This window comes from Dendrobates tinctorius, unplaced genomic scaffold (assembly GCF_039654945.1).
Source record: "Dendrobates tinctorius isolate UK_male_01 unplaced genomic scaffold, ASM3965494v1 ptg000254l, whole genome shotgun sequence".
Taxonomy (NCBI): Eukaryota; Metazoa; Chordata; class Amphibia; order Anura; family Dendrobatidae; genus Dendrobates; species Dendrobates tinctorius.
In genome coordinates, this window is record NW_027361921.1 from 3,298,884 (window position 1) to 3,324,646 (window position 25,763).

Genomic DNA, 25,763 nt, shown 5'->3' on the forward strand with positions numbered 1-25,763 from the left:
AACGAGACAGTTTTGCTCCCTGAATCCCAGGGAGACTCCTCTGGCAGTAGATGCGCTACTGATAAAATGGGACTTCAGGCTAGCCTACACCTTTCCTCCCCTATCTCTACTTCCTCTGGTGTTGAGGAAGATCAGGAAGGACAGGGCAAGGGTCATAGTCATCGCCCCGTTCTGGCCCAGAAGGGCATGGTTCTCGAACCTCAGGATCATGTCGGTAGACGATCCTTGGGTTCTCCCGGACATCCCGGACCTTCTGTCCCAGGGCCCGGTCTTCCACCCTCAGGTGGCTGGCCTACATCTCACGGCGTGGAATTTGAGCGGTCACTGCTAAAAAGTAAAGGCTTCTCCCCAGACCTAATTGACACTCTACTAAAAAGTAGAAAAGTGGTGACAACTAAGATTTACGTCAGAATTTGGAAAAGATTCCTCCAAAGCTCAAATATAAATACTGATGATTCCGTCCCTATAGACCAGATCTTGGAATTTTTACAAAAAGGGCTGGACCTGGGTCTCTCCACCAGTACCCTTAAAGTACAGGTATCCGCCTTAGGGGCCCTCTTTAGCTGCAACATCGCAGCTAATTACTGGGTCAATAGGTTTATCAAAGCAGCGAGTAGATCCAGACCAATAGTAAAGAATAGACTCACGCCATGGGATTTGAACCTGGTTCTCACAGCTATGACAGAAGTGCCATTTGAGCCTCTATTAGGAGCCTGTCCCTCAAGATAGCTTTCCTGATAGCCATAACGTCAGCCCGTAGGGTAAGCGACATTCAGGCATTGTCTAGGCTCCCACCTTTTCTTCAGGTAAAAGAGGATAGGGTAATACTTAGCCCTGACCCAGCGTATTTACCACAAGTAGCCTCCAGCTTTCATAGGTCGCAGGAAATAGTCCTTCCATCCTTCCTCCCTAAACCAACTAATGAGAAAGAGGAGAAGCTACACACTTTAGATGTTAGGAGATGCCTCTTGGAGTATCTAGCGGCTACCGATCCCTGGAAGAAGGACAATGCCCTCTTTGTCTCCTACCAAGGCCCTAGGAAAGGTCTTAGGGTGTCCAAAAGTACACTATCCAGATGGATTAGAGAAGCAATCTCGTTAGCTTATACCTCAAAAGGTAGAGTAGCTCCGGAGAAATTGAAGGCGCATTCCACCAGAGCCGTGGCGACCTCGTGGGCCGAGAGATCGGAAGTCTCCATCGACCAGATTTGTAAGGCGGCCACTTGGTCCTCTCCGAGCACTTTTTATAGTCATTATAGGCTAGACTTGGGTGCTTCTGCAGACCTCTCCTTCGGTATCAGGGTTCTGCAGGCTGTAGTCCCCCCCCCCCTAAAGTAGTGATTACTCTCTGTAATTCTCTCAGGTGGTGCTGTCATGGACGACCGAATAAAGTCTTAGTTACTCACCGGTTAACGGTATTTTTCGGAGTCCATGACAGCACCCATAGATTCCCTTCCCTTAGTCAATTTGGGTGTGCACGTCTTCCCTTTGTACATATCCACGGGTGATAAAAATTTAAGTATTAATATTGTTGTACATATAATCATGCATTAACCTTGGAGGTCCTCTTTTATGCTCTGTAATCCAACTGATGCGTGGGAGAGGTGCCGCCCTTTTTGTATCTGTAGGTTTTCCTGTTCCTAGGAAGGGCGGATCCCCTCTCTCAGGTGGTGCTGTCATGGACTCCGAAAAATACCGTTAACCGGTGAGTAACTAAGACTTTTGTAGTTATAGTACTCAGATCCAGTTCTTTTTGGTTTGATAATCCGGATGTGTTTCCCATCCACCGCTCCCAAACAGTTGGGGAAATTGCAGACTGTCCAGAATTTTTCTGCTATTTCCATCCACTTTTCGGCGGTGGGCAGGAGCATAAATTCAGGACAGAGAGCGTTCCACAAAGCCCGGCAGGTGTCCGCAACAATTCCAGACAAGGTGGATATTCCAATCCGGTACTGGAAGTGGAGTGAAGAGAGACTCTCTCCAGTAGTCAGGAATCTGGGAAACCAAGAAAATACAAAAATTAATATGTATATGGATTTTTAAAACACACAAAAAAAATACATGGCATAAAAATAAATCTGCAGCCTTTTGTTTACTATATGGCATAAAAATAATACTGCAGCCTTTTGTTTACTACATGCCAGAACAATAATTCTGCCAGATTTGGAATAGTACATGACACAACAAAGAAAATTATGCAGGCATTGGTTTTGCAATACAACGTACTGTAATGTGACCAGGAGCCATTCCTCCGGAGGAATCGCATGATGGAGCTGTGTGTCCTGTCTTCAGATGCCTTCTTGAACACGAGCAAGTAAATCCCTGAAGCTTTGTTCTGACATCCGGGTATAATCAGTAAATTTCTCCGGGTTTGCCTGGAGCTCGCTGTAGAGGGTGTGGTATGCTCCACGGCTCTCCCGGAGTTCAATAATTGGATGTATCCACAAACGCCGCCCCTGCCGTCTTCGCTGTCTCTCTCTCTCTCTCCCTTTGTTGATGGCAAGCAACTGCATAAGCCTGAGCCATCCAGATGTCCAGATCCAAGCTGAAGTGAAAACTCTTCCAGCGCAGATCCATGTTTCACAAAGGAAAAAGCAAGCAAATGTGAAGAATTCGGCTGTAAACAGGGTCTATATAAAGAATTCCCATAACACGCCCACTGCTGTCCCATTGGTGGAGTCTGTTGCAAGAATTTTTCAAGGATTTTTCTTCTGTGAAATGTGACACCTAGACAACCCATGCGCATAAAAAACGCAAACGCATGGAAAAACGCTTGAAAACGCATACAAACGCGTTTTTTAGTCGTAATGCGCACGATGATGCGTCGAAAAATCGCAGCGTTTGCATGAGTTTTTTCCATGCGTTTCGTGTGTGCTCGAAACACTGCACAAAATGGTGCAAGTGTGAAACTAGCCTAAGCTGATCAAACTTTGCCTTCCTAAAGTTCAGTGTTTTTGTGACTCCCTGACAAGTCCCCCTAGCGAAAGACAAGTGAAACTACAATATTGTGGTCGCTATTTCCTAGATGCTTCGTGACCTGCAGATTTGTTATTCTGTCAGGTCTATTAGATAGTATTATGTCTAAAAGTGCTGCTCCTCTGGTTGGATTCTGCACCAATTGTGAAAGATAATTTTTCTTGGATATTAGCAGAAACCTGTTACCTTTATGGATTTCACTGGTCTCTGTTTCCCAGGTATTATCCGGGTAGTTAAAGTCCCCCATGACAAGGACCTCATTATGGGTTGCAGCTTCATCTATCTGTCTTAGTAGTAAACTTTCCATGATTTCTGTTATATTTGGGGGTTTGTAACAGATCCCAATGAGAATTGTGTTACAATTTTCCCTCCATGTATTTCAACCTATATGGACTCGACATCCTCATTCCCTTTGCTAATATCCTCCCTTAAAGTGGGCTTTAGACAAGACTTTACATGAAGACAAACCCCTCGTCCTCTCTGATTTTTAAGATCCTTTCTAAACAGACTGTATCCCTGTAAGCTAACTGCCCAGTCATAGCTTTCATCTAACCATGTCTCGGTTATTCCCACTATGTCTTAGTTAGCTGTAGATATTTCTTCTAGTTCTTCTATCCTGTTTGTCAGGCTTCTGGCGTTTGCGAGCATGCAGTTCAGAGGATTTTGTTTTGTTCCAATCTCCCTGTGGATTGTTTTCTTACCTCCCTTCTGAGTATGTTGTCTTGGGTATTCTTTGCTGTACCTCATATCCTTCATCAGTATATTTTCTAGCTTCATGTTCGAGTCAGATGTTTTTCTTCCCGTCCCCTCTTCCCGTGTCTCCAGTCCGCCTGAGCTCATCATAAGTCAAGTAAGGTGGGAGCTCTGGCTGCTGCTGAGCTTCTATGACACTGACTTAATTTATCATGAACTCAAAGTTCTGGAGAAACAATTGCTCAAGTGATAAAATAAGCAGCTGGGTTTGCTTTGGCATGTATACCTACTACTCAGGAGATATCTAGTTATTAGATATGTTGTCCAGCCTGGAATACATATTTAAGCCATTCCTGACATTGGACAGACTGGCATGTCCAATCTCGGGTACCAGTCTTTGATATAGATGAACCTGCATCATTCCCAGCAGACAATGGCTGCGTTACATAGCTATCATCTGTCTCTAATAGAAGCAAGCAAAGCAGAGCTCTGTGCCTGCTGCTGTTTACTCCTTGTATGCCATAGTGAATCTCTGACAAGTGGCATTTACGTTTTTGTGAAAAAGTTTGTCCCCTTCCTGATTTTTTATTGTTTTACATGTTTGTCACACTTAAAGGGAAGGTGCCATCCAAAAAATTTTTTTTCAGCAATTGAAAAAATGTAAAGAATTAATGTTTACATTTTCTTAAAAAATATTATCGTTTGTTTTTAATTTTGCAAAATATGAAAAATAATTTTAAAAAGTTTGGCATTTCCACTTGTTAACACTAGGGGGAGCAGCTACTGAAATCTGGCACAAAAACCTATGACATCTATAGACACAGTGAGCAGCCATTTTGATGGGGCTTGCAAAGTTACTGACTGTCTTTGCATGTAAAGTCTGGATCAGAACAGGCCATCAATCAGCAGACATGTTTCCTGGATTTCTGTGGAGCAGACAAGCAGACGGTCCATCCATGTGAATAAAACACAGCGCTCTTTGTACAATCCCTGGCACCGAACAAGGTGCCCCCCACAGACCAGCACACTGCTCTCCTGAAATACTCTGTGCTGCTGTCGCCCTGCTCCTTCCACCATACATCAGGCCCCTGTCCCCTCGGTTTCACACATCGCCAGGACGGGATCTGAGGAGAGGAATGGGGTCTTCGGTCACCGAGGATGGCAGGCAGCAAGGATTCTGGGAGCAGAGTGACAGCAGCACAGAGTATTTCAGGAGAGCAGTATCACACGGGATAGGATTAGATACACGGCTCAGCAGGCAGCATCACACAGGAGAGGATTAGATACACGGCTCAGAATACAGTATCACACAGGATAGGATTAGATACACGGCTCAGCAGTCAGTATCACACAGGATAGGATTACATACACGGCTCAGCAGTCAGAATCACACAGGAGAGGATTAGATACACGGCTCAGCAGGCAGTATCACACAGGAGAGGATTAGATACACGGCTCAGCAGTCAGTATCACACAGAAGAGGATTAGATACACGGCTCAGCAGGCAGTATCACACAGGAGAGGATTAGATACACGGCTCAGCAGGCAGTATCACACAGGAGAGGATTAGATACACGGCTCAGCAGGCAGTATCACACAGAAGAGGATTAGATGCACGGCTCAGCAGGCAGTATCACACAGAAGAGGATTAGATGCACGGCTCAGCAGTCAGTATCACACAGGAGAGGATTAGATACACGGCTCAGAATACAGTATCACACAGGATAGGATTAGATACACGGCTCAGCAGTCAGTATCACACAGGATAGGATTACATACACGGCTCAGCAGTCAGTATCACACAGGAGAGGATTATATACACGGCTCAGCAGGCAGTATCACACAGGAGAGGATTAGATACACGGCTCAGCAGGCAGTATCACACAGAAGAGGATTAGATGCACGGCTCAGCAGGCAGTATCACACAGGAGAGGATTAGATACACGGCTCAGCAGACAGTATTACAGATATGCCCACACTGGTGAAACTTCCAGCCCCCCCCAATTATACACAAGACTATGGGCTGTATAAGTCACTGTCCTCCTCAGACAGCCATAAAAGCAAAGGTGTCAGATTACCGGAGATCACTGGGGCTGTGAGTGAGGAGGCGGAGACAGAGCAGGAGGACGCTGGAGCAGGAAGCACAGGGCTGAGCCTGGAGTAAGCAGTACAGAGGAGCATAGATGAAAGTCACCCGCACTCACCACTCTCCATCCTCCGGCTCCAGTGAGCGCTTCTCTCCTCTGCTGACCACCTTCTCCTTTTCTTCAGCCTCTCCTCACAACACAAGACCCGTTATGCCACAAGTGGTCCTGTGATAGAGGGTAAGTTGAGCTCAGCAGATAGCACTGGGCTACAGTAAAATGGCGCCCAGCCACACCTACAGCAGTGAATGGTGCAGCCCACAGGGGCGTGCCCAGTTCTCTGCTACTGAGGCTGCAATGTGCGGTCGGAAGCCGACCGCAGTTTCCTATGTGCAGGGACGGCCATATTTGCAGACTGAGTCCTCCACAGATCTGCAAATCAAGATGTCAGCGCCCAGTGGCTACATGAAAACATTATTACAAACAAACCATAAATCCTGGTTAGTACAACATTTGCTGAAACAACATGTTTTGTAACTTACTATTTTTTTGCAAATTATATAAAATTGCGGCACCTTCCCTTTAAGTGTTTCAGATCACCATACATATTTAAATATTAGACAAAAATAAAACAAAATTCTGTTTTTAAATGAAGATCTTTGTTATTAAGGGGAAAAAAATTCTAACCTACTAAACCCTGTGTGAAAAAGTGATTGCCCCCTAAACCTAATAACTGGTTGGGCCACCCTTTAGCAGCATCAACTGCAAACAAGCGTTTGCTGTAACTGGCAATGAGTCTTTTACAGCGCTCTGTAAGAAGTTTGGCCCACTCATCTTTGCAGAATTGTTTTAATTCAACCACAAATAATCCCAAAATATTCTTTAACTACATAAATAGTAAGAAACTAAAAAAGGATAGTGTTCGCCCCCTTAAAAATAGTCTGGGTGAAATGGTGGAGGAGGATGAGGAAAAAGCCAATATGCTAAATGACTTTTTTTCATCAGTATTTACACAAGAAAATCCCATGACGGATAACATGATCAGGGATAAAAATTCTCCGTTAAATGTCACCTGCTTAACCCAGCAGGAAGTACGGCGGCGTCTAAAAATCACTAAAATTGACAAATCCCCGGGCCCGGATGGGATACACCCCCGAGTACTGCAAGAATTAAGCACAGTCATAGATAGACCATTATTTTTAATCTTTAAAGATTCCATAATAACAGGGTCTGTACCACAGGACTGGCGTATAGCAAATGTGGTGCCAATATTCAAAAAGGGGACAAAAACTGAACTTGGAAATTATAGGCCAGTAAGTTTAACCTCAACTGTGGGTAAAATCCTGGAGGGTTTTCTAAGAGATACTATACTGGAGTATCTGGAGAAGAATAACCTTATGACCCAATATCAGCATGGGTTTACAAGGGACCGTTCCTGTCAGACTAATCTGATAAGCTTTTATGAAGAGGTGAGTTCCGGACTGGACCAAGGGAATGCAGTGGACGTGGTGTACATGGACTTTTCAAAAGCTTTTGATATGGTGCCACACAAAAGGTTGATACATAAAATGAGAACAATGGGGATAGGGGAAAATATGTGTAGGTGGGTTAAGAGCTGGCTCAGGGATAGGAAACAAAGGGTGGTTATTAATGGAGCACACTCAGACTGGGTCACGGTTAGCAGTGGGGTACCACAGGGGTCAGTTTTGGGCCCGCTTCTTAACATATTTATTAATGACCTTGTAGGGGGCATAGAGAGTAGAATTTCAATATTTGCAGATGACACTAAACTCTGCAGGGTAATCAATACAGAGGAGGACAATTTTATATTACAGGAGGATTTATGTAATCTAGAAGCTTGGGCTGATAAATGGCAAATGAGCTTTAATGGGGATAAATGTAAGGTCATGCATTTGGGTAGAACGAACAAGATGTATAATTATGTGCTTAATTGTAAAACACTGGGTAAAACAGTCACTGAAAAAGACCTGGGTGTATGGGAGGATGACAAACTCACATTTAGCGGCCAGTGTCAGGCAGCTCCTGCAAAGGCAAATAAAATAATGGGATGCATTAAAAGGGGCATAGATGCTCATGAGGAGAACATAATTTTACCTCTATATAAGTCACTAGTGCGACCACACTTAGAATACTGTGTACAGTTCTGGTCTCCGGTGTAGAAGAAAGACATAGCTGAACTGGAGCGGGTTGTCATGTCGGACACTGTTCGCACCAGGGTGTCCGGCAGACAGCGGTAATACCCCATCCTACCACATGGTTCTCAGCGGCGCTGGTTGGTCTTCTGATCCGGCTTGGATTGGGTTAACCAGGTTGTCATTCTGGCTGAGGGCTTAGCCACGCCCTCTGTCTTTAAATTGCCCTGTGTGACTATGGGCGTCGCCGACTATAGCTCTTGCCTTGTGCTAAGCGATACCGGTCTTCAGTGGTGGTCTAAGGAGCATACGGTTGCTGGTGTAGTATATTCCATTGTTGCCATTTTGCCTCCCTGTGTTGTATTATTTGGTTGCCCTTGCACATTTCTGTATTCCCCTGTGTGTATGCGGTGTGGTGCATTTCCGTTATCCCTGTCCATACTTATTTGTGGGGTCTGGTGTTTGGTCTCCTCACTGGGTGGAGGGTGGTGGGTTCAGCTTAGGGCTGGACAGGAGACAAGGACAGGGTGGAGGCCCAGGCAGGCACGCCTTCAGTGTAAACCCTGGGTTGAGGGACAGACAGGGTTTCCCCTAGTCTGAGGGACACCGCAGGGGCCCCGGGGTTCCAGCCTAAAGTTACCTAGGCTTCCCATGACACGGGTGCAGAGAAGAGCGACCAAGGTTATTAGGGAACTAGGGGGTCTGCAATACCAAGACAGGTTATTACACTTGGGGTTATTTAGTTTGGAGAATCGAAGGCTTAGGGGTGATCTTATTACAATGTATAAATATATGCGGGGACAATATCAAGACCTTTCTAATGATCTTTTTACTCTTAGACCTGTGACGGGGACAAGGGGGCATCCTCTACGTCTGGAGGAATGAAGGTTTAAGCATACTCACAGACGCGGATTCTTTACTGTAAGAGCAGTGAGACTATGGAACTCACTGCCATATGATGTTGTAATGAGTGATTCCCTACTAAAATTTAAGAAGGGACTGGATGCCTTTCTTGAAAAGTATAATATTACAGGGTATATACACTAGTTTCCTTAATATTGCGTTGATCCAGGGAGCTAGTTTGATTGCCGTATGTGGAGTCAGGAAGGAATTTTTTTCCCCAATGTGAAGCTTACTGTTTGCCACATGGGTTTTTTTTTTGCCTTCCTCTGGATCAACATGTTAGGGCAAGTTAGGATAGGATATGGGCTGAACTAGATGGACTTAAAGTCTCCCTTCAACCTTAATTACTATGTTACTATGTTACACTGGAGGGTTTCCGAGCGTGAATCACTAAGTGCGCTTCAGCTTGAGGTCACGAACAAATGGCCAGACATTCTCCTTCAAGATTTTTTAGTAGACAGCAGAATTCATGGTTCCATTTACCCCAGCAAGACTTTCAGGTCCTGAAGTAGCAAAACAACCCCAGACTAGCACCATATTTTACTATAGGTATGATGTTCCTTTTGTGAAATGCTTTGTTACTTCTACACCAGATGTAATGAGCCATACACCTTCCAAAAAGTCTGTCCCTAGGAGAGGACATCACGAAACAATCACTGACCTCAGGGAGACCAGTCAAAGAAAACACTGCGTCAGCCGGCAAGGGCGCTCAATCACAGTGAAATCCTAGGTGCATTGCTCCCTGGGAAATACGAATATGCAAATAAAGTCCCTGAAGCCTCATTTAAGAGTCTCAAACACAGGACTAGCCAGATCTTCCTCCAGGGAAGGACCCAGCCAAGGGGTGGCTCCTTTCAGAAACCACCATTACCACCATATTAAGTGGCCCTTTAAGTCAATATCCAGCTCTTTACGAGTTTACAGATATGACAAGGGAAATACCAAGGCCAGGTATCCATCCACAGACAGCTGTTTCGAGGTGTTGCCCCTCATCAGTGTGGAGTAGGATTCTGGCTAGGTGGAAGCAATGCCTAGTCGACCAACATCACAAAACAATCACTGACCTCAGGGAGACCAGTCAAAGAAAACACTGCGGCAGCCGGCCTTGGCTGGGTCCTTCCCTGGAGGAAGATCTGGCTAGTCCTGTGTTTGAGATTCTTAAATGAGGCTCCACGGACTTTATTTGCATATTCCTAGGAGAGGACAGTGACACCAGCGCTGATTGGGTTCTGGGGACACGTGTCTTAACTTTGCACGAGAGCCTCAGGGAGAGCAAGTGCCAACACAGCAGAAACTGCGCCGACTTTTTTCTTTTATCATAGCCAAACATTTAGTTCAAGAAGGGGTTGTCATAGTAGTGAACAACCCCTTTAGTTTGATTTGGGGGGGGCAATCACTTTTTCACACATGACTTTGTAGGTTTGTATTTCTTTTTCCCATAATAATAAAGACCTTCATGTAAAAACTGCATTCTGTGTTTACTTGTTATCTTTGTTTAATATGTCAATTTGTTTGGTGATCTGAAACGGTTAACTGTGAAATACATGCAAAAGAATAGGAAATCAGGAAGGGGGCAAGCACTTTTTCACAAAACTGTATAGCCCACGATCCAGGGGCTGCGTTTAAGGGTTATCTATGGGTTACTTTTGCAGTCATGGGCTTGCTGAAGGATTTCATGCCTGCCATAACTGTGCTGTTGTAATTAATCATGCTATACACAGGTAAAGCAATCGCTGGTCCAAGTCTCTTTAGAGGCCTAAAAATAAAGGAAAAAAGTTTTAAAAAATATGTAAATATTTGAATCTTCCCCTTTGTTCACAATTAAAAATAAAGAAATAAAAACAAAATTGAAAAGAAAAACATATGTAGTATTGATGCTTCCATAAAAGTCTGATCTGTTAAAACATGAAATTAACCGAAACGGAAAAAGTGATAAAGACAAAAAAACACAAAACATCATTGTGTTATTTTTTTGGTCACCGCAACACTGCAAAAAAATAGTTAATGCAATAAGAAGCAATCAAAATGTATGTAGCCTAACCTGGTATGACTAAAAATGTCAGTTTGCCCTGCGGAAAAAAAGGACTCGCACAGCTCTCTAGATTTAAAGTTTTCCCTTTTTTTTCACCTCTTTAAAAAAACAATCAAAAATAAGGTTTTCAAGTTTGATATTGCCACAATTGTAGTGACATGGTGAATGACACTGCAATGTCATTTTTGCAGCTAAATTAACTTTGCAAAAACAAATTAGAAAACTATAGCAGAATTGCATTTTTTTTTGTGTGCAATTTCACTGCACTTGGAATTTTTTTTTCCTTTTCCACTGCATTGAATGGTGAAATGAATGGTGTTGTTCAAAACCACACCTTATCCTGCAAAAAACAAGCCCTCTTATGGCAGGGCTATGTAGGTGAAATATAAAAAAGTTGTGGCTCTTAGAAGAAGGTGAGGAAAAAATGAAGTGCAAAAATGAAAAATCAGTCTGGAAAGGCTATAGGATTATCCCCCCCTCATATTCTTCAAAGTTTCTTCAATAGAGCTATGTTCCGAAATCCACACACTGACACCTGCTTGGCTGCTATCAGTGAGGTCTTTATTGGTTGTCTGAGAAAAGTTCTGCCGCACTAAATGCCCTTGGGCATGTAAACCATCAAGATCCACTGCAGGCAGATTCCTCTGCAGATGCTGTCCAAGACACACCAGCTGTGCTTGATGGGAGGCTCACACCTACAAGCTGGGTTCTGCCCAGGATTATGCATATCATATACCTAACTGCCATTCCCAGGGCAGAGAATGGTGAATTCTAGACGAGTTCTGCCCAGGAGTAAGGATATTGCATACCTTACTGCTGTTCCCAGGGCAGAGAATGGCAAATCTTAGACGAGTTCTGCCCAGGAATATGTACATTGCATACCTAATCGCCATAACCAGGGCAGAGAATGGCAACTGCTAGACGGGTTCTGCCAAGGAGTAAGCATATCGCATATCTGACTGCCATTCCCGGGGCAGAGAATGGCGAATGGTTGCAGCGCACAGTGCCAGTGCTGGGAGGGTTCACAAGTCTGGAGCCACACTGATTGACTACAGACTTTTTATTTTAGACCAGACAACCCCTTTAACCTCTTCGCGACCGCCCACAGTAGATAAACGTTGGCGCTTGCTGGGCTTTGTGCAGCGCCGACGTTTATCTACTGTCGGCGGTTTTGTGCCCCCCGGGACCCCCTCATACCTTATAACGCGGGGATCCCGGTGCACAATGCATGCTGGGACCCCCGACGTCATCGAGACCTGATTGGTTCAGGTCCTGATGACGTCGCGTCACAGCAGCCAATGAGAGAGCTCGCTGGGAAAGCTGCTTGTTTCCCGGCGATCTCCCTCATTATAACGCGACTTCTCCTCTGAGCTCATGCTGACAGATGAGCAGAGGTGAAGCAGCGTTACAGTGTGACTAGATCGCTGCCTGGCAAAGCTGATCGCTGCCTGGCACAGCTGTGTCAGGCAGCGATCTTGTCACACAGTAACGCTGCTTCACCTCTGCTCATCTGTCAGTGTGAGATCAGAGGAGAGGTGGCGTTACTATGTGCCGGGCGCGATCTTGTCACATAGTAACGCTGCTTCTCCTCTGATCATCTGCCAGTGTGAGATCAGAAGATAAGTTGCGTTACTATGAGTCAAAAATACAAAAAATAAAAAGCACAAAAATAAAAAAAAGTAAAGAAAAAAAAAGCAGGTAGGCAGGTTAGGGCTAGGGTTAGGGTTAGGGCTAGGGTTAGGGCTAGGGTTAGGGCTAGGGCTAGGGTTAGGGCTAGAGTTAGGGGTGTGTTGGGGTTAGGGTTGGAATTCGAATTGGGGGTTTCCACTGTTTAGGTACGTCAGGGGCTCTGTAAATGCAATATGACGCCCGCAGACCATTCCATCAAAGTCTGCATTCCAGAACGTCACTACTTCCCTTCCGAGCCCCACCGTGTGCCCAAACAGTGGTCCCCCCACATGTGGGGTACCAGCCTACTCAGGACAAATTGGACAACAACTCTTAGGGTCCAATTTCTCCTGTTACCCTTGTGAAAATAAAAATTGGGAGCTAAAAGATCATTTTTGTGGAAAAAAAATGATTTTTTTATTTTCACGGCTCTACATTATAAACTTTAGTGAAACACTTGGGGGTTCAAAGTGCTCACCACACATCTAGATAAGTTCCTTGGGGGGGTCTAGTTTCCAAAAAGGGGTCACTTGTGGAGGATTTCCACTGTTTAGGCACATCAGGGGCTCTGCAAATGCGACATGACACCCGCAGACCATTCCATCAAAGTCTGCATTCCAAAACGTCACTACTTCCCTTCCGATCCCCACCGTGTGCCCAAACAGTAGTTTTCTTCCACATATGGGGTACCAGTGTACTCAGGACAAATTGGACAACAACTTTTGGGGTCCAATTTCTCCTGTTACCCTTGTGAAAATAAAAAATTGGGGGCTAAAAGATCATGTTTGTGAAACAAAAATGATTTTTTATTTTCATGGCTCTACGTTATAAACTTCTGTGAAGCACTTGGGGGTTCAAAGTGCTCACGACACATCTAGATAAGTTCTTTAAGGGGTCTAGTTTCCAAAATGGGGTCACTTGTGGGGGTTTCCACTGTTTAGGCACATTAGGGGCTCTCCAAATGCGACATGGCGTCCTATCTCAATTCCAGCCAATTCTGCATTGAAAAAGTCAAACGGCACTCCTTCCTTTCTGAGCTCTGCCGTGTGCTCAAACAGTGGTTTAGCCCCACATACGGGGTATCGGCGTATTTGGGAGAAATTGCACAAAAAATTTTGTGGTTCATTTTCTGTTTTTACACTTGTGAAAATAAAAAAATGGTTCTGAAATAAAATGTTTGTGAAAAAAAGTTAAATGTTTATTTTTTCCTTCCACATTCCATTCATTCATGTGAAGCACCTGAAGGGTTAATAAACTTCTTGAATGTGGTTTTGAGTACATTGAGAGGTGCAGTTTTTAGAATGGTGTCACTTTTGGGTATTTTCTGTCATATTGACCCCCCAAACTCACTTCAAATGTGAGGTGGTCCCTAAAAAAAATGGTGTTGTAAATTTTGTTGTAAAAATGAGAAATCGCTGGTCAACTTTTAACCCTTATAACTTCCTAAAAAAAAAAAATTATGTTTCCAAAATTGTGCAGATGTAAAGTAGACATGTGGGAAATGTTATTTATTAACTATTTTGTGCGATATCACTCTCTGATTTAAGGGCATAAAAATTAAAAGTTTGAAAATTGCAAAATTTTCAAAATTTTTGCCAAATTTCGATTTTTTTAACATATAAGCGCAGTTCATATCTAAGAAATTTTACCACTATCCTGAAGTACAATATGTCATGAGAAAACAATGTCAGAATCAGCAGGATCCGTTGAAGTGTTCTAGAGTTATGGCCTCATAAAGTGACACTGGTCAGAATTGAAAAAATTGGCCTGGTCACGAAGGCAAAAACAGGCTCAGGCGCGAAAGGGTTAACCTAGAAGCACCATTGAAGAACTGTTACTGGAGCTGGTGAAGGTGATCTCTGATTTGTAATTTTCACCCATGGGGATCCTATGAGATAAAAAGAAAAACCTTCAGTAGTGGAAATCTTCTTTTGAATGGTGCCTTTACAAATATAAATCACCCCTTAAAAACAAGACCCATATGTGTGTGTTGGCGTAAAAAATGAAAAGTTGTGGATCTTACTAGGTGGCAGATTAGAAAACAATAAAGACGAGAGCCAAAAACTAGTTGCAAGATCAATAATTTAATAGCTGAATTAATCATTCTTCTGATTGGTGTATGTCAATGCAAAAAAAAGTTCTACGTTATTTTTTTTCCTATTTTTCAAAAGTGACAATGGAAAATTGCTTCCAGTTCATTTAATCAATTGCTTTCATCAGGAAAAAAAAGTTTGTTTTTTAAAATATTTGTTTCCACACTATTTTAGGTACAGATTACGACAAAGACGACTACTGAGCCAATTAGCACTCAGTATTATTTGGATAATAATGGGCATGTTGTATCCCAGAAACCTTCACACCTTGGACAAGGTAATTGCCACTGACCACTAATACATAAGTCTAAGGAGCGGTTTATAATGAAGTAAATATAAAATTATCACAAGGCCCTTCAGTTTTAATGTCCCATTGCAGCCTGATATCTAGAGTTGAGCGATACCAGCCGATATTTGAAAATATCGGATCGGAATGGATCGGCCGATCTTAAAAAAAAAAAAAAAAAAAGTATCGGTATCGCCGATTCCGATACCGGGAACCAATGCAAGTCAATGGGGCCAAAATATCGGAATTAAAAAAAACCCTTTCTTTCCTTGTAGGTTAATTCTACATGAAGAAAAACAACTAAGAATAATGTAGAATGTATTGTGGGAGGTGGAGGAGACATTAAAGCCATAGAGGTTTAGCCCAATCAAATGGAATAGCAGGAATTAAACTTTTTTTTTAAAGACGTTAGGAGTTACAAAGATATTGACTATGTTAGCCTCATTTATATTTTGCCAGACATGTATGTCTTCTTCTTTCTTCTTTCTTCTTTCTTATTCTTCTTCCTTTTTTTACCTTCTTCTTCTTCTTCTTATTCCTTTTTTTACATTCTTCTTCTTCTTCCTTTTTTTACATTCTTCTACTTCCTTTTTTACATTCTTCTTCTTATTCCTTTTTTTACATTCTTCTTCCTTTTTTTAAATTCTTCTACTTCCTTTTTTTACATTCTTCTTCTTCTTCCTTTTCTTACATTCTTCATATTCTTCTTATTCAACAATTATTATTCTACATATTCAACTTCTTCATCTTCTTCCTATTCTTCTTCATCATATTCTTATTTGTGTCAGGCATTCCTGTAGTTGTTATCTAGAAAAGTTAGAAGTTTACACCTTCCGTTCTCCCTGTCACAAAAGATTTACAACAGGATTTGTCCGCGTTCAGTTTGGCCTGCAGCAGCAGGCCTTTTCCAGGGGCACCACGAGGAGGAACGGACTCACCCCCATACACTGCTTAGTCGTCTTCTGCTTATAAATAAGATAATATCATTTGCTCAGAGTATTAGTCTTATGCTTAATATTCTTCTGCTTTGTTTTTTTATGCTTCTTTGTCTTCTCTCTCTTGTTGTTCTGCATCTTGGTGGTTGTCTTCCTGTTCTTTGTCCTTTTGAACCAGCTGACGGTACTGGCACCCGGAGGGGCAGCAGAAGGAACAAGAGCCAATGGCACTACCGAGGACCAGCTGACGACGGTGCTGGAACCCGGTTACTAAGCAGGAGGTACCTGTGCTACAAAGCACTACCAAGGACCAGCAGACGTTGCCGGAACTCGGATACCGAGATGGAGGCACCTAGGCCAAAGGCTTTGCCGAGAACCAGCTGACGGTGCTGGAACCCGGATGGGTAGCATAAGCTGCAAGAGCAAATGGAAATAGCGAGGACCAGCTGACAGTGCTGGCACCCGGAGGGGCAGCAGAAGGAATAAGCCAATGGCACAACCGAGGACCAGCTGACGGTGCTGGAACCCGGTTACTAAGCAGGAGGTACCTGTGCTACAAAGCACTACCAAGGACCAGCAGACGTTGCCGGAACTCGGATACCGAGATGGAGGCACCTAGGCCAAAGGCTCTGCCGAGAACCAGCTGACGGTGCTGGAACCCGGATGGGTAGCATAAGCTGCAAGAGCAAATGGAAATAGCGAGGACCAGCTGACAGTGCTGGCACCCGGAGGGGCAGCAGAAGGAATAAGAGCCAATGGCACAACCGAGGACCAGCTGACGGTGCTGGAACACGGTTACTAAGCAGGAGGTACCTGTGCTACAAAGCACTACCAAGGACCAGCAGACATTGCCAGAACTCGGATACCGAGATGGAGGCACCTAGGCCAAAGGCTCTGCCGAGAACCAGCTGACGGTGCTGGAACCCAGAGGGGCAGCTGAAGTTACCCCTGAAAAGCAAAGTTGGCATGCCGCAAGCTGGCCGCAGTTACCGAATCACACAGTCCTACAGGGGGTGCTTGTCCTACTGGCACTACGGAACAAGCCTTTCTTACCAGAACCCGCAGTCCACATAGGAAGCACCTAAACTGCTGGCACCCTAGCCTCGGCTAACCCAACCGCAACACGACATGGCAACTTGGGGTGGCAAACTGACATTGACACTTCCCGGAAACAGCAGGCAGGGCTGGAACCAAGCTGGGCAGGAGGGAGTACCCGTGCCAAAGTCAGTTATGAGCAGCAACTGGCGATGTTGGAGCCCAGGGACAAGCACTTAGCAGGCTGAGGCCTGATGTGCTGTCAATTGGGAGGCAGCAGGACAGATTGCCATCAAAACAGCAGGGGAACAGCTGACGTTACTGAACCCCACAAACACAGGAGCTAGTGTTTTACTCTGTGAAGACGGCACTTCCGAGCAACAACTGGCTGTGTTGAAGCCCAGGGACAAGCACGGAGCAGGCTGAGGCTGCATTGAAGAAATTTTAAGATCGGTTGTAGACTTCTACTAATTTTAACCAAGCTCCACTTAGGCCTGTGGCTTCACTGATTTTCGTATTTCCCCTGTCCTCCAACCCCGCCAGTTACAGCTCCGAAGTGGCGTCTGCACAATCCACACTTGTTCCTGTGTTACAGGTGTTCAGTCCGGTCAGTTAATCCCCTGATGTGTGTCCGGCAATGTCGCCTGCTCTGTCCACATTCCCTTAACTAGTTATGGGAATGTGGACAGAGCAGGCGACATTGCCGGACACACATCGGGATTAACTGACCGGACTGAACACCTGTAACACAGGAACAAGTGTGGATTGTGCAGACGCCACTTCGGAGCTGTAACTGGCAGGGTTGGAGGACAGGGGAAATACGAGAGACAGTGGAGCCACAGGCCTAATTGGAGCACGGTTAAAAATCAGTAGTAGTAGGGCTGTGTAGGCAGCAGGAGACTTGCCATCTCCACAGCAGGGGAACAGCTGGCAGTGCTGAACCCCACTAACACTTGAACGAATGTGTTTGGCTCTGTGGAGACGACACTTCTGAACACCAACTGACGCTGTTGGAGCCCAGGATTACGCATGCCGCATGCAGAGGCCAATGGGCAGCGGTTTTTATGGAGGTTGTTGACTACTACTGATTCTAACCATGCTCCACTTAGGCCTCTGGTTCCACTGTCTCTACTATTTACCCTGGCCTCCAACCCCGCCAGCTACATCTCTGAAGTGGCGTCAGCACAATCTACACTTGTTCCTGTGTTACTGGTGCTCAGTCCCGTCAGTTGAACCCCTGATGTTTGTCCGGCAAGTTCACCAGCTCTGTCCTCATTCCCACTACTGGTTATGGGAATGTGGACAGAGCAGGAGACCTTGCCGGACACACATAAGGGGATAAACTGATGGGACTGAGCCATAGGAACACAGGAACAAGTGTAGATTGTGCTGACGCCACTTCAGAGATGTAGATGGCGGGGTTGGAGGCCAGGGGAAATAGTAGAGACAGTGGAGCCAGAGACCTAAGTTGGGCACGGTTAAAAATCAGTAGTGGTTTGAATGTTGATGGAGCTGGTGACTTTGCCGTCCACACAGCAGGGGATCAGCTGGCGTTACTGAACCCCACTAACACAGGAGCTAGTGTGTTTCTCTGTGCAGACGACACATCTGAGCGACAACTGGCTGTGTTGAAGCACAGGGATTATAGTTCAGGTGGTAGAAAAATGAACACACCAGCAGACCTGGATACAGTTGCCAACCACTAATTTAGTCTGTAAGAGGAATGTCAAAGTCTTTGGAGATCCAGGCCTTGTTCATTTTCAGAAAAGTCAGCCGGTCAACATTATCGGAAGATAGTCGCGTGCGACGGTCTGTTAGTACACCACCTGCGGCACTAAAGATGCGTTCCGATAATACACTGGCAGCAGGGCAAGCCAGCACCTCCAATGCATACTGGCTAAGCTCTGGCCATGTATCCAGCTTAGAGACCCAAAACTTGAAGGGGGAAGAGCCATCTGGGAGTACAGCGACAGGGCAAGACATGTAGTCTGACACCATCTGACGGAAGCGTTGCCTCCTGCTGACTCGAGGCGTCGCTGATGGTGTAGACAATTGTGGTGGACACACAAAACTTTGCCACATTTGGGCCATAGTGGTCTTGCCTTGTGCTGCGGCGCTGCCTCTGCTCCCTCTTTGTGCAGAGTTTCCTCCACTGCCTTGACGCACAGAGCTGCTTTGTAAAGCACTAGCAACAATGCTGTCGGGTGGAATGGAAAACATTATGGACTGCACCAGTGACTCTTCGTACTCCTGCAGTTTACGCTCCCGGTTCAACGTTGGTATCAGCCTTTGTACGCTGTCCCGGTAGCGAGGATCTAGGAGGGTGTACACCCAATAATCAGCCGAGACGAGAATGTGGGCGATGCGGCGGTCGTTTCTCAGGCACTGCAGCATGAAATCAACCATATGCTGCAGACTCCCAACTGCCAAAGAACCGCTGTCCCCTGTTTGAGGCGTGACCTCGGCCTGCTCTGCATCACCCCACCCTCGCTGTACATACTGAGTAGAGGTTTGTGTACCTCCCTCCTCTGGAGAGATGTCTTCCTCCTCCATCGACTCCTCCTCATCCTCCTCACAAAGTGTCCCCTGCCTAGGCCTTTGTGAGGAAACACGTAGCGCAGACTGTCCAGAAGCAGATGGCATTTGGGACTCCTCATCCTCCACCTCTTCCGAAACCTCATCCCTTAGTGCTTGCAGTGTTTGTTGAAGCAGGCAGATAAGGGGGACAGTCATGCTGACTAGTGCATCATCTGCACTCGCCATCCGCGTGGATTCATCGAAGGCACGCAAAACGAGGCAGATGTCCTTCATAGAGGCCCACTCAATGGTGCTGAAGTGTGAACGGCGCACAGTGCGACTTGTTTGCGCCTGATGCAGCTGGTACTCCATGACTGCTGCCTGCTGCTCACACAACCGCTCCAACATATGTAACGTTGAATTCCACCGGGTGGGTAGGTCACATATGATGCGATGTTCCGGAAGGCCAAATCGTCGCTGCAGAGCAGCGAGGCGCGATCTTGCCGTGCTGGAACGCCGCAAGTGAGCGCACTCTATGCGGACCTTGTGCAACAGTGCATCAAGATTCGGATAGTCCCTCAGAAAGCTCTGCACGACCAAGTTAAGCACATGTGCCAGACATGGGATGTGTGTGAGGTTGCCTAGGCCAAGAGCTGCCACCAGATTTCGGCCATTGTCACACACTACCAAGCCCGGCTGGAGATTCGCTGGCCCAAACCACACATCGCTCTCCTGCTTGATAGCATTCCAGAGCTCCTGCGCTGTGTGGCTTCGATTCCCCAAAGAAATTAATTTGAGTACAGCCTGTTGACGTTTGGCCACGGCTGTGCTCATATCGGTCGTAACAGGCTCCTGCTCTGCTGTTTCTGAGGAACTTGAGTAGGAGGAGGAGTCTATGTGTACAGACTGGAGTTCTGCAATCCGTGGCGTTGGAAGAACACGTACAGCGCCACTATCCAGATCTGTACCCGGCTCCACAACATTGACCTAGTGGGCAGTGAGGGAAAGGTATCGTCCCTGTCCATGGTTACTGGTCCACGAATCGGTGGTCAGGTGGACCTTGCTACTTACGGCGTTTAGTAGCGCATGTTTTATTTTGCCCTCAACATGTTTCTGCAGGGCAGGGACGGCTCGCCTGCTGAAATAAAAGCGGCTGGGCACGTTGTATTGGGGGACTGCCAATGCCATTAAGTCCCGGAAGGTGTCAGTGTCCACCAGCCTGAATGACAGCATTTCAACTGCCAGAAGTTTGGCAATGCCAGCATTCAGAGACTGTGCTCGGGGATGGTTTGCCGAGTAAGGGCGCCTTTTATCCCATGCCTGTGCTACCGATGGCTGTGATGATGGGAACGTGCTGCTATGGGTGGAATCTGACAGGGTCTCCGGACAACAGTGGCAGAGGTTCTTCCTTGGCGATCCTGTGAGGAAGCCGAACCAGCAGTGTGTGAGCTGGAGGAAGAGGCCCCAACACGAACTGAAGAGGTGGTAGGTGGTGCTGTACGTTGGCCTACGTCTTCAGGGTGTCTCTGCAACTCCAACTCGTGCTTGGTGCGCACATGTTTCCACATATTTGTGGTATTGAGGTTGCTGACATTTCTCCCTCTTTTGACTTTCTGATGACACAGCTTGCATTTGACAAAGCAAATGTCATCTGCAACTGTGTCAAAAAAGGACCACGCACTGCAAGTCTTGGGAGCGCCCGTTTTGCCTTTGGAATAAGGAATGCTCCTAACGGGTGCCGAAGTGGAGGGTACAGGCAACCAAGTCTTCCCCCTCCCTCTGCCTCCTGTTTTGGCCGGTAGGGGAATCTCTTCCTCCGAGCTGCTCCCACCACCTTCCTGTTCCTCACGCCATGATGGGTCAAGGACCTCATCATCTTCCCTCCCCTCTTCAAACAGCTGCTTCTCCGGGGTTGTCTCGCCAGCACCGTATGCACCAGAAAGTGGCAACTGAGTCTCGTCATCATCTGATGCGTACTGAGGTGTGCTGACCATAGGCACTGGCCCACTCGCCTCTTCAGATTCAGAGGGACAAAGAAGTTGCGCATCACTGCATACTCCCTCTTCTTCACATTCAGGAATGCTGCTTGGCTGGCCCCCTCTTTCCAAGCCAACAGATTCAGAGAACAGAAGTAGAGACTGTGATGGCTCCTGTCCAGGGCTCTCTGACTGCCTGGGCACTTTGGCAGGTGGTGAAGAGACAGATGGTTGCTCTTCGGTGCTCTGGTCCTGAGAGGCTGTGGAAGTAATTGAAGTCGATGCGTTAGCTGACAACGGCCGACAACGGCTTCAATTTGTTCCTCCCGCAGCAGTGGGGTACATTGAGGTCCTACAAAGCGGCGCATAAAGGACTGTTGTCTGCTAAAACTGGGGGATGCTGATCCACTGGTGCCCGCAGCAGGCCCAGAATCCCCACGTCCTCTACCTGCAGAATCCCCACGTCCTCTCCCTGCAGAATCCCCACGTCTTCTCCCTGCTGAAACTCCACGCCCACGCCCACGCGCCTTACTCCCTGCCTTCTTCATCTTGCCATACTGCTTAAGATAGGCAGAAAAGTACAAAGGGGGGCCTTAGTGTGCTTATTCCTGAACAGCTGGTTACAGGTACAAGAAACACTAATTTTATGAAGTGTGTGTGTGTGGACTACACTTTAATAGGAGCTGATGTGGCCTACACAAGTTCCAAATGTAGTGTTTGGTGAACTTTTTTTGTGGTTTCTTTGTTGGAAACAAACTCAAAGTATGTGAACAAAGAATTGAAACTGATAGTATCACCAACTTTTTGGAGCTATTACAATGCAGGCAGGTAACCTACAATGCAAAAGATGAGGCTCCAAAAAAATTGGGTAATACTAATCTGGCTGCGCCGGCAGGGCACAAGCCAGAAAAAAAGGCTCCTCTATCTACTCCTATATAGTGTTTGCAACCAACCAGTGTTGATGGATACGGATGGATGCACACTAATAGGAGAAGAAAAAATGAGCTGCACTCAAAGACATATGTGTGAGGCAGTGATGCACGTTGAGCGTCCTACAACCAGATGTAGCTGCAGGACACTCTACTCAGCGTGAGCTGCACTCACACACAGTCAGAGACCTCTCAGACAGCTGTGAACAGTGCAGCTAAGTGGGCACTGGCACTGACAGGCTGCAGAAAGGCTCCGCTGTGTACTCCTATATAGTGTTTGCAACCACCGTAGATGGAGACGGATGGATGCACACTAATAGAAGAAAAAATGAGCTGCACTCAAATAAAAATGTGTGAGGCACTGACGCACGCTGAGCGTCCTACAACCAGACGTAGCTGCAGGACACACTACTCAGCGTGAGCTGCACTCACACACAGTCAGAGACCTCTCAGACAGCCGTGAACAGTGCAGCAAAGTGGACACTAGCACTGAAAGGCTGCAGAAAGGCTCCGCTGTCTACTACTAGTGTTTGCAACCAACGTATATGGATACGGATGGAAGCACACTAGATTGAAATTATGTAAAAAATGCAGCTCAAAAAATAAAAGATGTATGAGGCAGCAGTGATCACACTGGGTGGCCTACAGCCTGACGTGGCTGCAGGACCCACTCCACAGCGTGAGCTGCACTCACACAGCCCTTGCAGACAGCTGTGAACACTGCTGCTAGGGCAAAGAAGGCTACAGTGGTGGTTTATGTAGCCTGGGTAAAGCACTAGATGTTTGGTGGAATCGCTATTTCTAACTGTCCCTCACAGTCTTCTACAGCAGCCTGTCCCTAACTGAATTCACAGCAGAGTGAACCATAAATGGCGGCTGCGGTGGCTTTTATAGTGCATCATGACATCATTTCGGCAGCCAATCACAGCCATGCCAATAGTTAACATGCCTACATGCCTAACAGGATGTGCCCACACTTCGGAGGATTCCCATTGGCTTAATCAAAGCAAGCAGGCTCATAGCATGATGGGAACTTCCGATTCCGGTATCCGATATGACAAAAGTATCGGAAGTCAGTATCGGAATTCCGATACCGCTAATATCGACCGATACCCGATACTTGCGGTATCGGAATGCTCAACACTACTGATATCACATTTACTGGAACCTCCCCGTTATACTGATTAAAATGATACGCTGGTTGATGAAATCCTTCTTGTGGTTGTTGTTTAACCTTTATTTTCAGTTTTGAGTTAATGATATGCTTGGCTTATATATGAGTCATTGCCGGCGGGGAAGGGGGGATGGGGGAGCAGAAGACATCATACTCACCCTTCTGATGTCATTGCTGCATCTCAGTCCGGGCACCGGCATCTCTCTGTCTTCCTTCCAGTGCTGAGCGGTCATGCGGTACCGCTCATTAAAGTAATGAATATGCACGCTTCTCCACTCCCATAGGCATGGGAGTGCCCCCAATTTTTTATTTTCCCAAGGATAACAGGAGAAATTAGACCCCAAAAGTTGTTGTGCAATTTATCCTGAGTACGCTAATACCCCAAATGTGGGGGTAAACTACTGTTTGGGCGCATGGCAGAGCTTGGACGGGAAGGAGTACCGTTTGACTTTTTCAATGCAGAATTGGCTGAAATTGAGATCAGACGCCATGTTGCGTTTGGAGAGCCCCTGACGTGCCTAAACAGTGAAAACCCCCCAATTCTAACTCCAACCCTAACCCCAACATACCCCTAACTATTGTGAACTCCCTTGCTCGGATTTCTGAGCCGAAGCTCCCTCTGCTCCCTCTGGTGGTTACTGAGAGTAGTGGAGCTGGTCAGGTGGATGGAGGTTCTCCACCTGACGATGATAATTGGGAATCTGGGATTGCTGGCTGGGAGAATGTAATGGAGCTGGCTGCTCTTGAAGGTTGCTGGTGATTTTTTCCTCTTTGTGCGTTTGGAGTTCTTTTGTCCAATGCCTGATCTGCATGTTCAGCTAAGTGATTCTTTTGCTAATCCTTTGTATCTAATCTGGTTATGTAAAAATAAACAGATTGACCTGCGCTATAGGACTAAAGAAAATAAGCAATGATAAAAACCAAATAGAAAAACAACCCACTCTAAAACATACAGGGATAAACTAATGGCATGTACAATATATATAACAGATCACTCACCAATAGAAGGCAGACCAATAGATGTGATGCAAATTGGTGGCAGTGACTGCTGCTTTTTGATAGAGGTGAGAAAATGCACGGCAGAGGTCTTACTACATAGAGTTAAGTGAGCTCACCTCACCTCTATCAAAAAGCAGCAGTCACAGCCACCAATTTGCATCACATCTATTGGTCTGCCTTCTATTGGTGAGTGATCTGTTATATATATTGTACATGCCATTAGTTTATCCCTGTATGTTTTAGAGTGGGTTGTTTTTCTATTTGGTTTTTATCATTGCTTATTTTCTTTAGTCCTATAGCGCAGGTCAATCTGTTTATTTTTGCGATCTTATGTAGTTTGGGCTGACACCGACCCCTATTTGACCTCAGCAGCTGAGGACACAGTTCTCTTTTTTGCTGGTAAGCACTTGTGTGATTTTTTGTTCTAATCTGGTTATGTCTTTTTTTGCTTTGCTGCTAGGGTTCAGCATGCTCCCTGCTGGGGGCAGCGCTGGGCCCTGCTTCATATGTTGCAGCTTGTTCAGTTCCCTGTTATGTTAGTATCTTTTTGCTTGCTGCCAGTTTATACCAGAGTGCTGATCTAGCGGGGGTGAGATCGTGTGATCTCATTTTTTTTTGTATATCGGAAGTGTTGGACTTTTTCAGGGTTTTGTGCGTGATTGCAGACAGTATCTTTTTCTGTCCTGTCCTGTCTTTGACAGCTTGGGCCCCACCATTTGCTCAGTCTGTTCTCTGCCTGTGTTTGTGTCTTCTCTTGTCTCATCGACAATATATGTTTGGGGGCTGTCTATTCCTCTGAGGATCTGCTCCGGGGCAGTTTAGATTTCATCTTTCTGTCTTTAGGCTTAGTTAGTTCTCCGGCTGTGACGAAGTGTCTAGGGCATCGTAGGAACGCTCCACGGCTACTGCTAGTTGTGCAGATAGGATCAGGGGTCTGCAATACGCTTAGTTACCAACCTCTCTGGTCTTCTAGTGGCTTAGCCTGTTCCTGCCATCCTCCTCGGTGACCCATTCATAACACCTAACCCTAATTTCAGCCCTAACCCTAGCCCTAAACCTAATGGGAAAATGGAAAAAAAATACATTTTTTAAATTTTATTATTTTTCCCTAACTAAGGCTGGTTTCACATTTGCGTTTTTTAGCGCTGGAAAAAAACGCATACCTGCGCATGCGTTTTTTCCCCTATATTTAACATGGGTGCGCATACCTGCGCGCTGGTAAGCGCATGTATGCGATTTTCATGCGCTGCGTTTTTTTGGGGTGTGCGTTTGGATTTTCCAGACGCAGCATGTTGCATTTTTTGGCCCTGC

At 45.9% G+C, this 25,763-nt stretch overlaps 1 protein-coding gene across 9 annotated transcripts in view; it reads left to right on the plus strand.

Moving 5' to 3' along the window:
* PMS1 (PMS1 homolog 1, mismatch repair system component) overlaps window positions 1–25,763 on the plus strand; it is a 322,424-nt gene that overhangs the window by 35,004 nt on the left and 261,657 nt on the right. For 7 of the 9 annotated variants that reach the window (XR_012226454.1, XM_073558100.1, XM_073558103.1 and 4 more), the window contains one exon: window positions 14,776–14,878. The exons of the other annotated variants lie outside the window; for them this stretch is intronic. Coding sequence is in view for 6 of the 7 variants with exons in the window: in XM_073558100.1 (XP_073414201.1) it covers window positions 14,776–14,878 (103 nt within the window). In the remaining variant the exon portion in view is untranslated. The remainder of the gene's footprint in view (window positions 1–14,775; window positions 14,879–25,763) is intronic. 9 annotated transcript variants of the gene reach the window in all.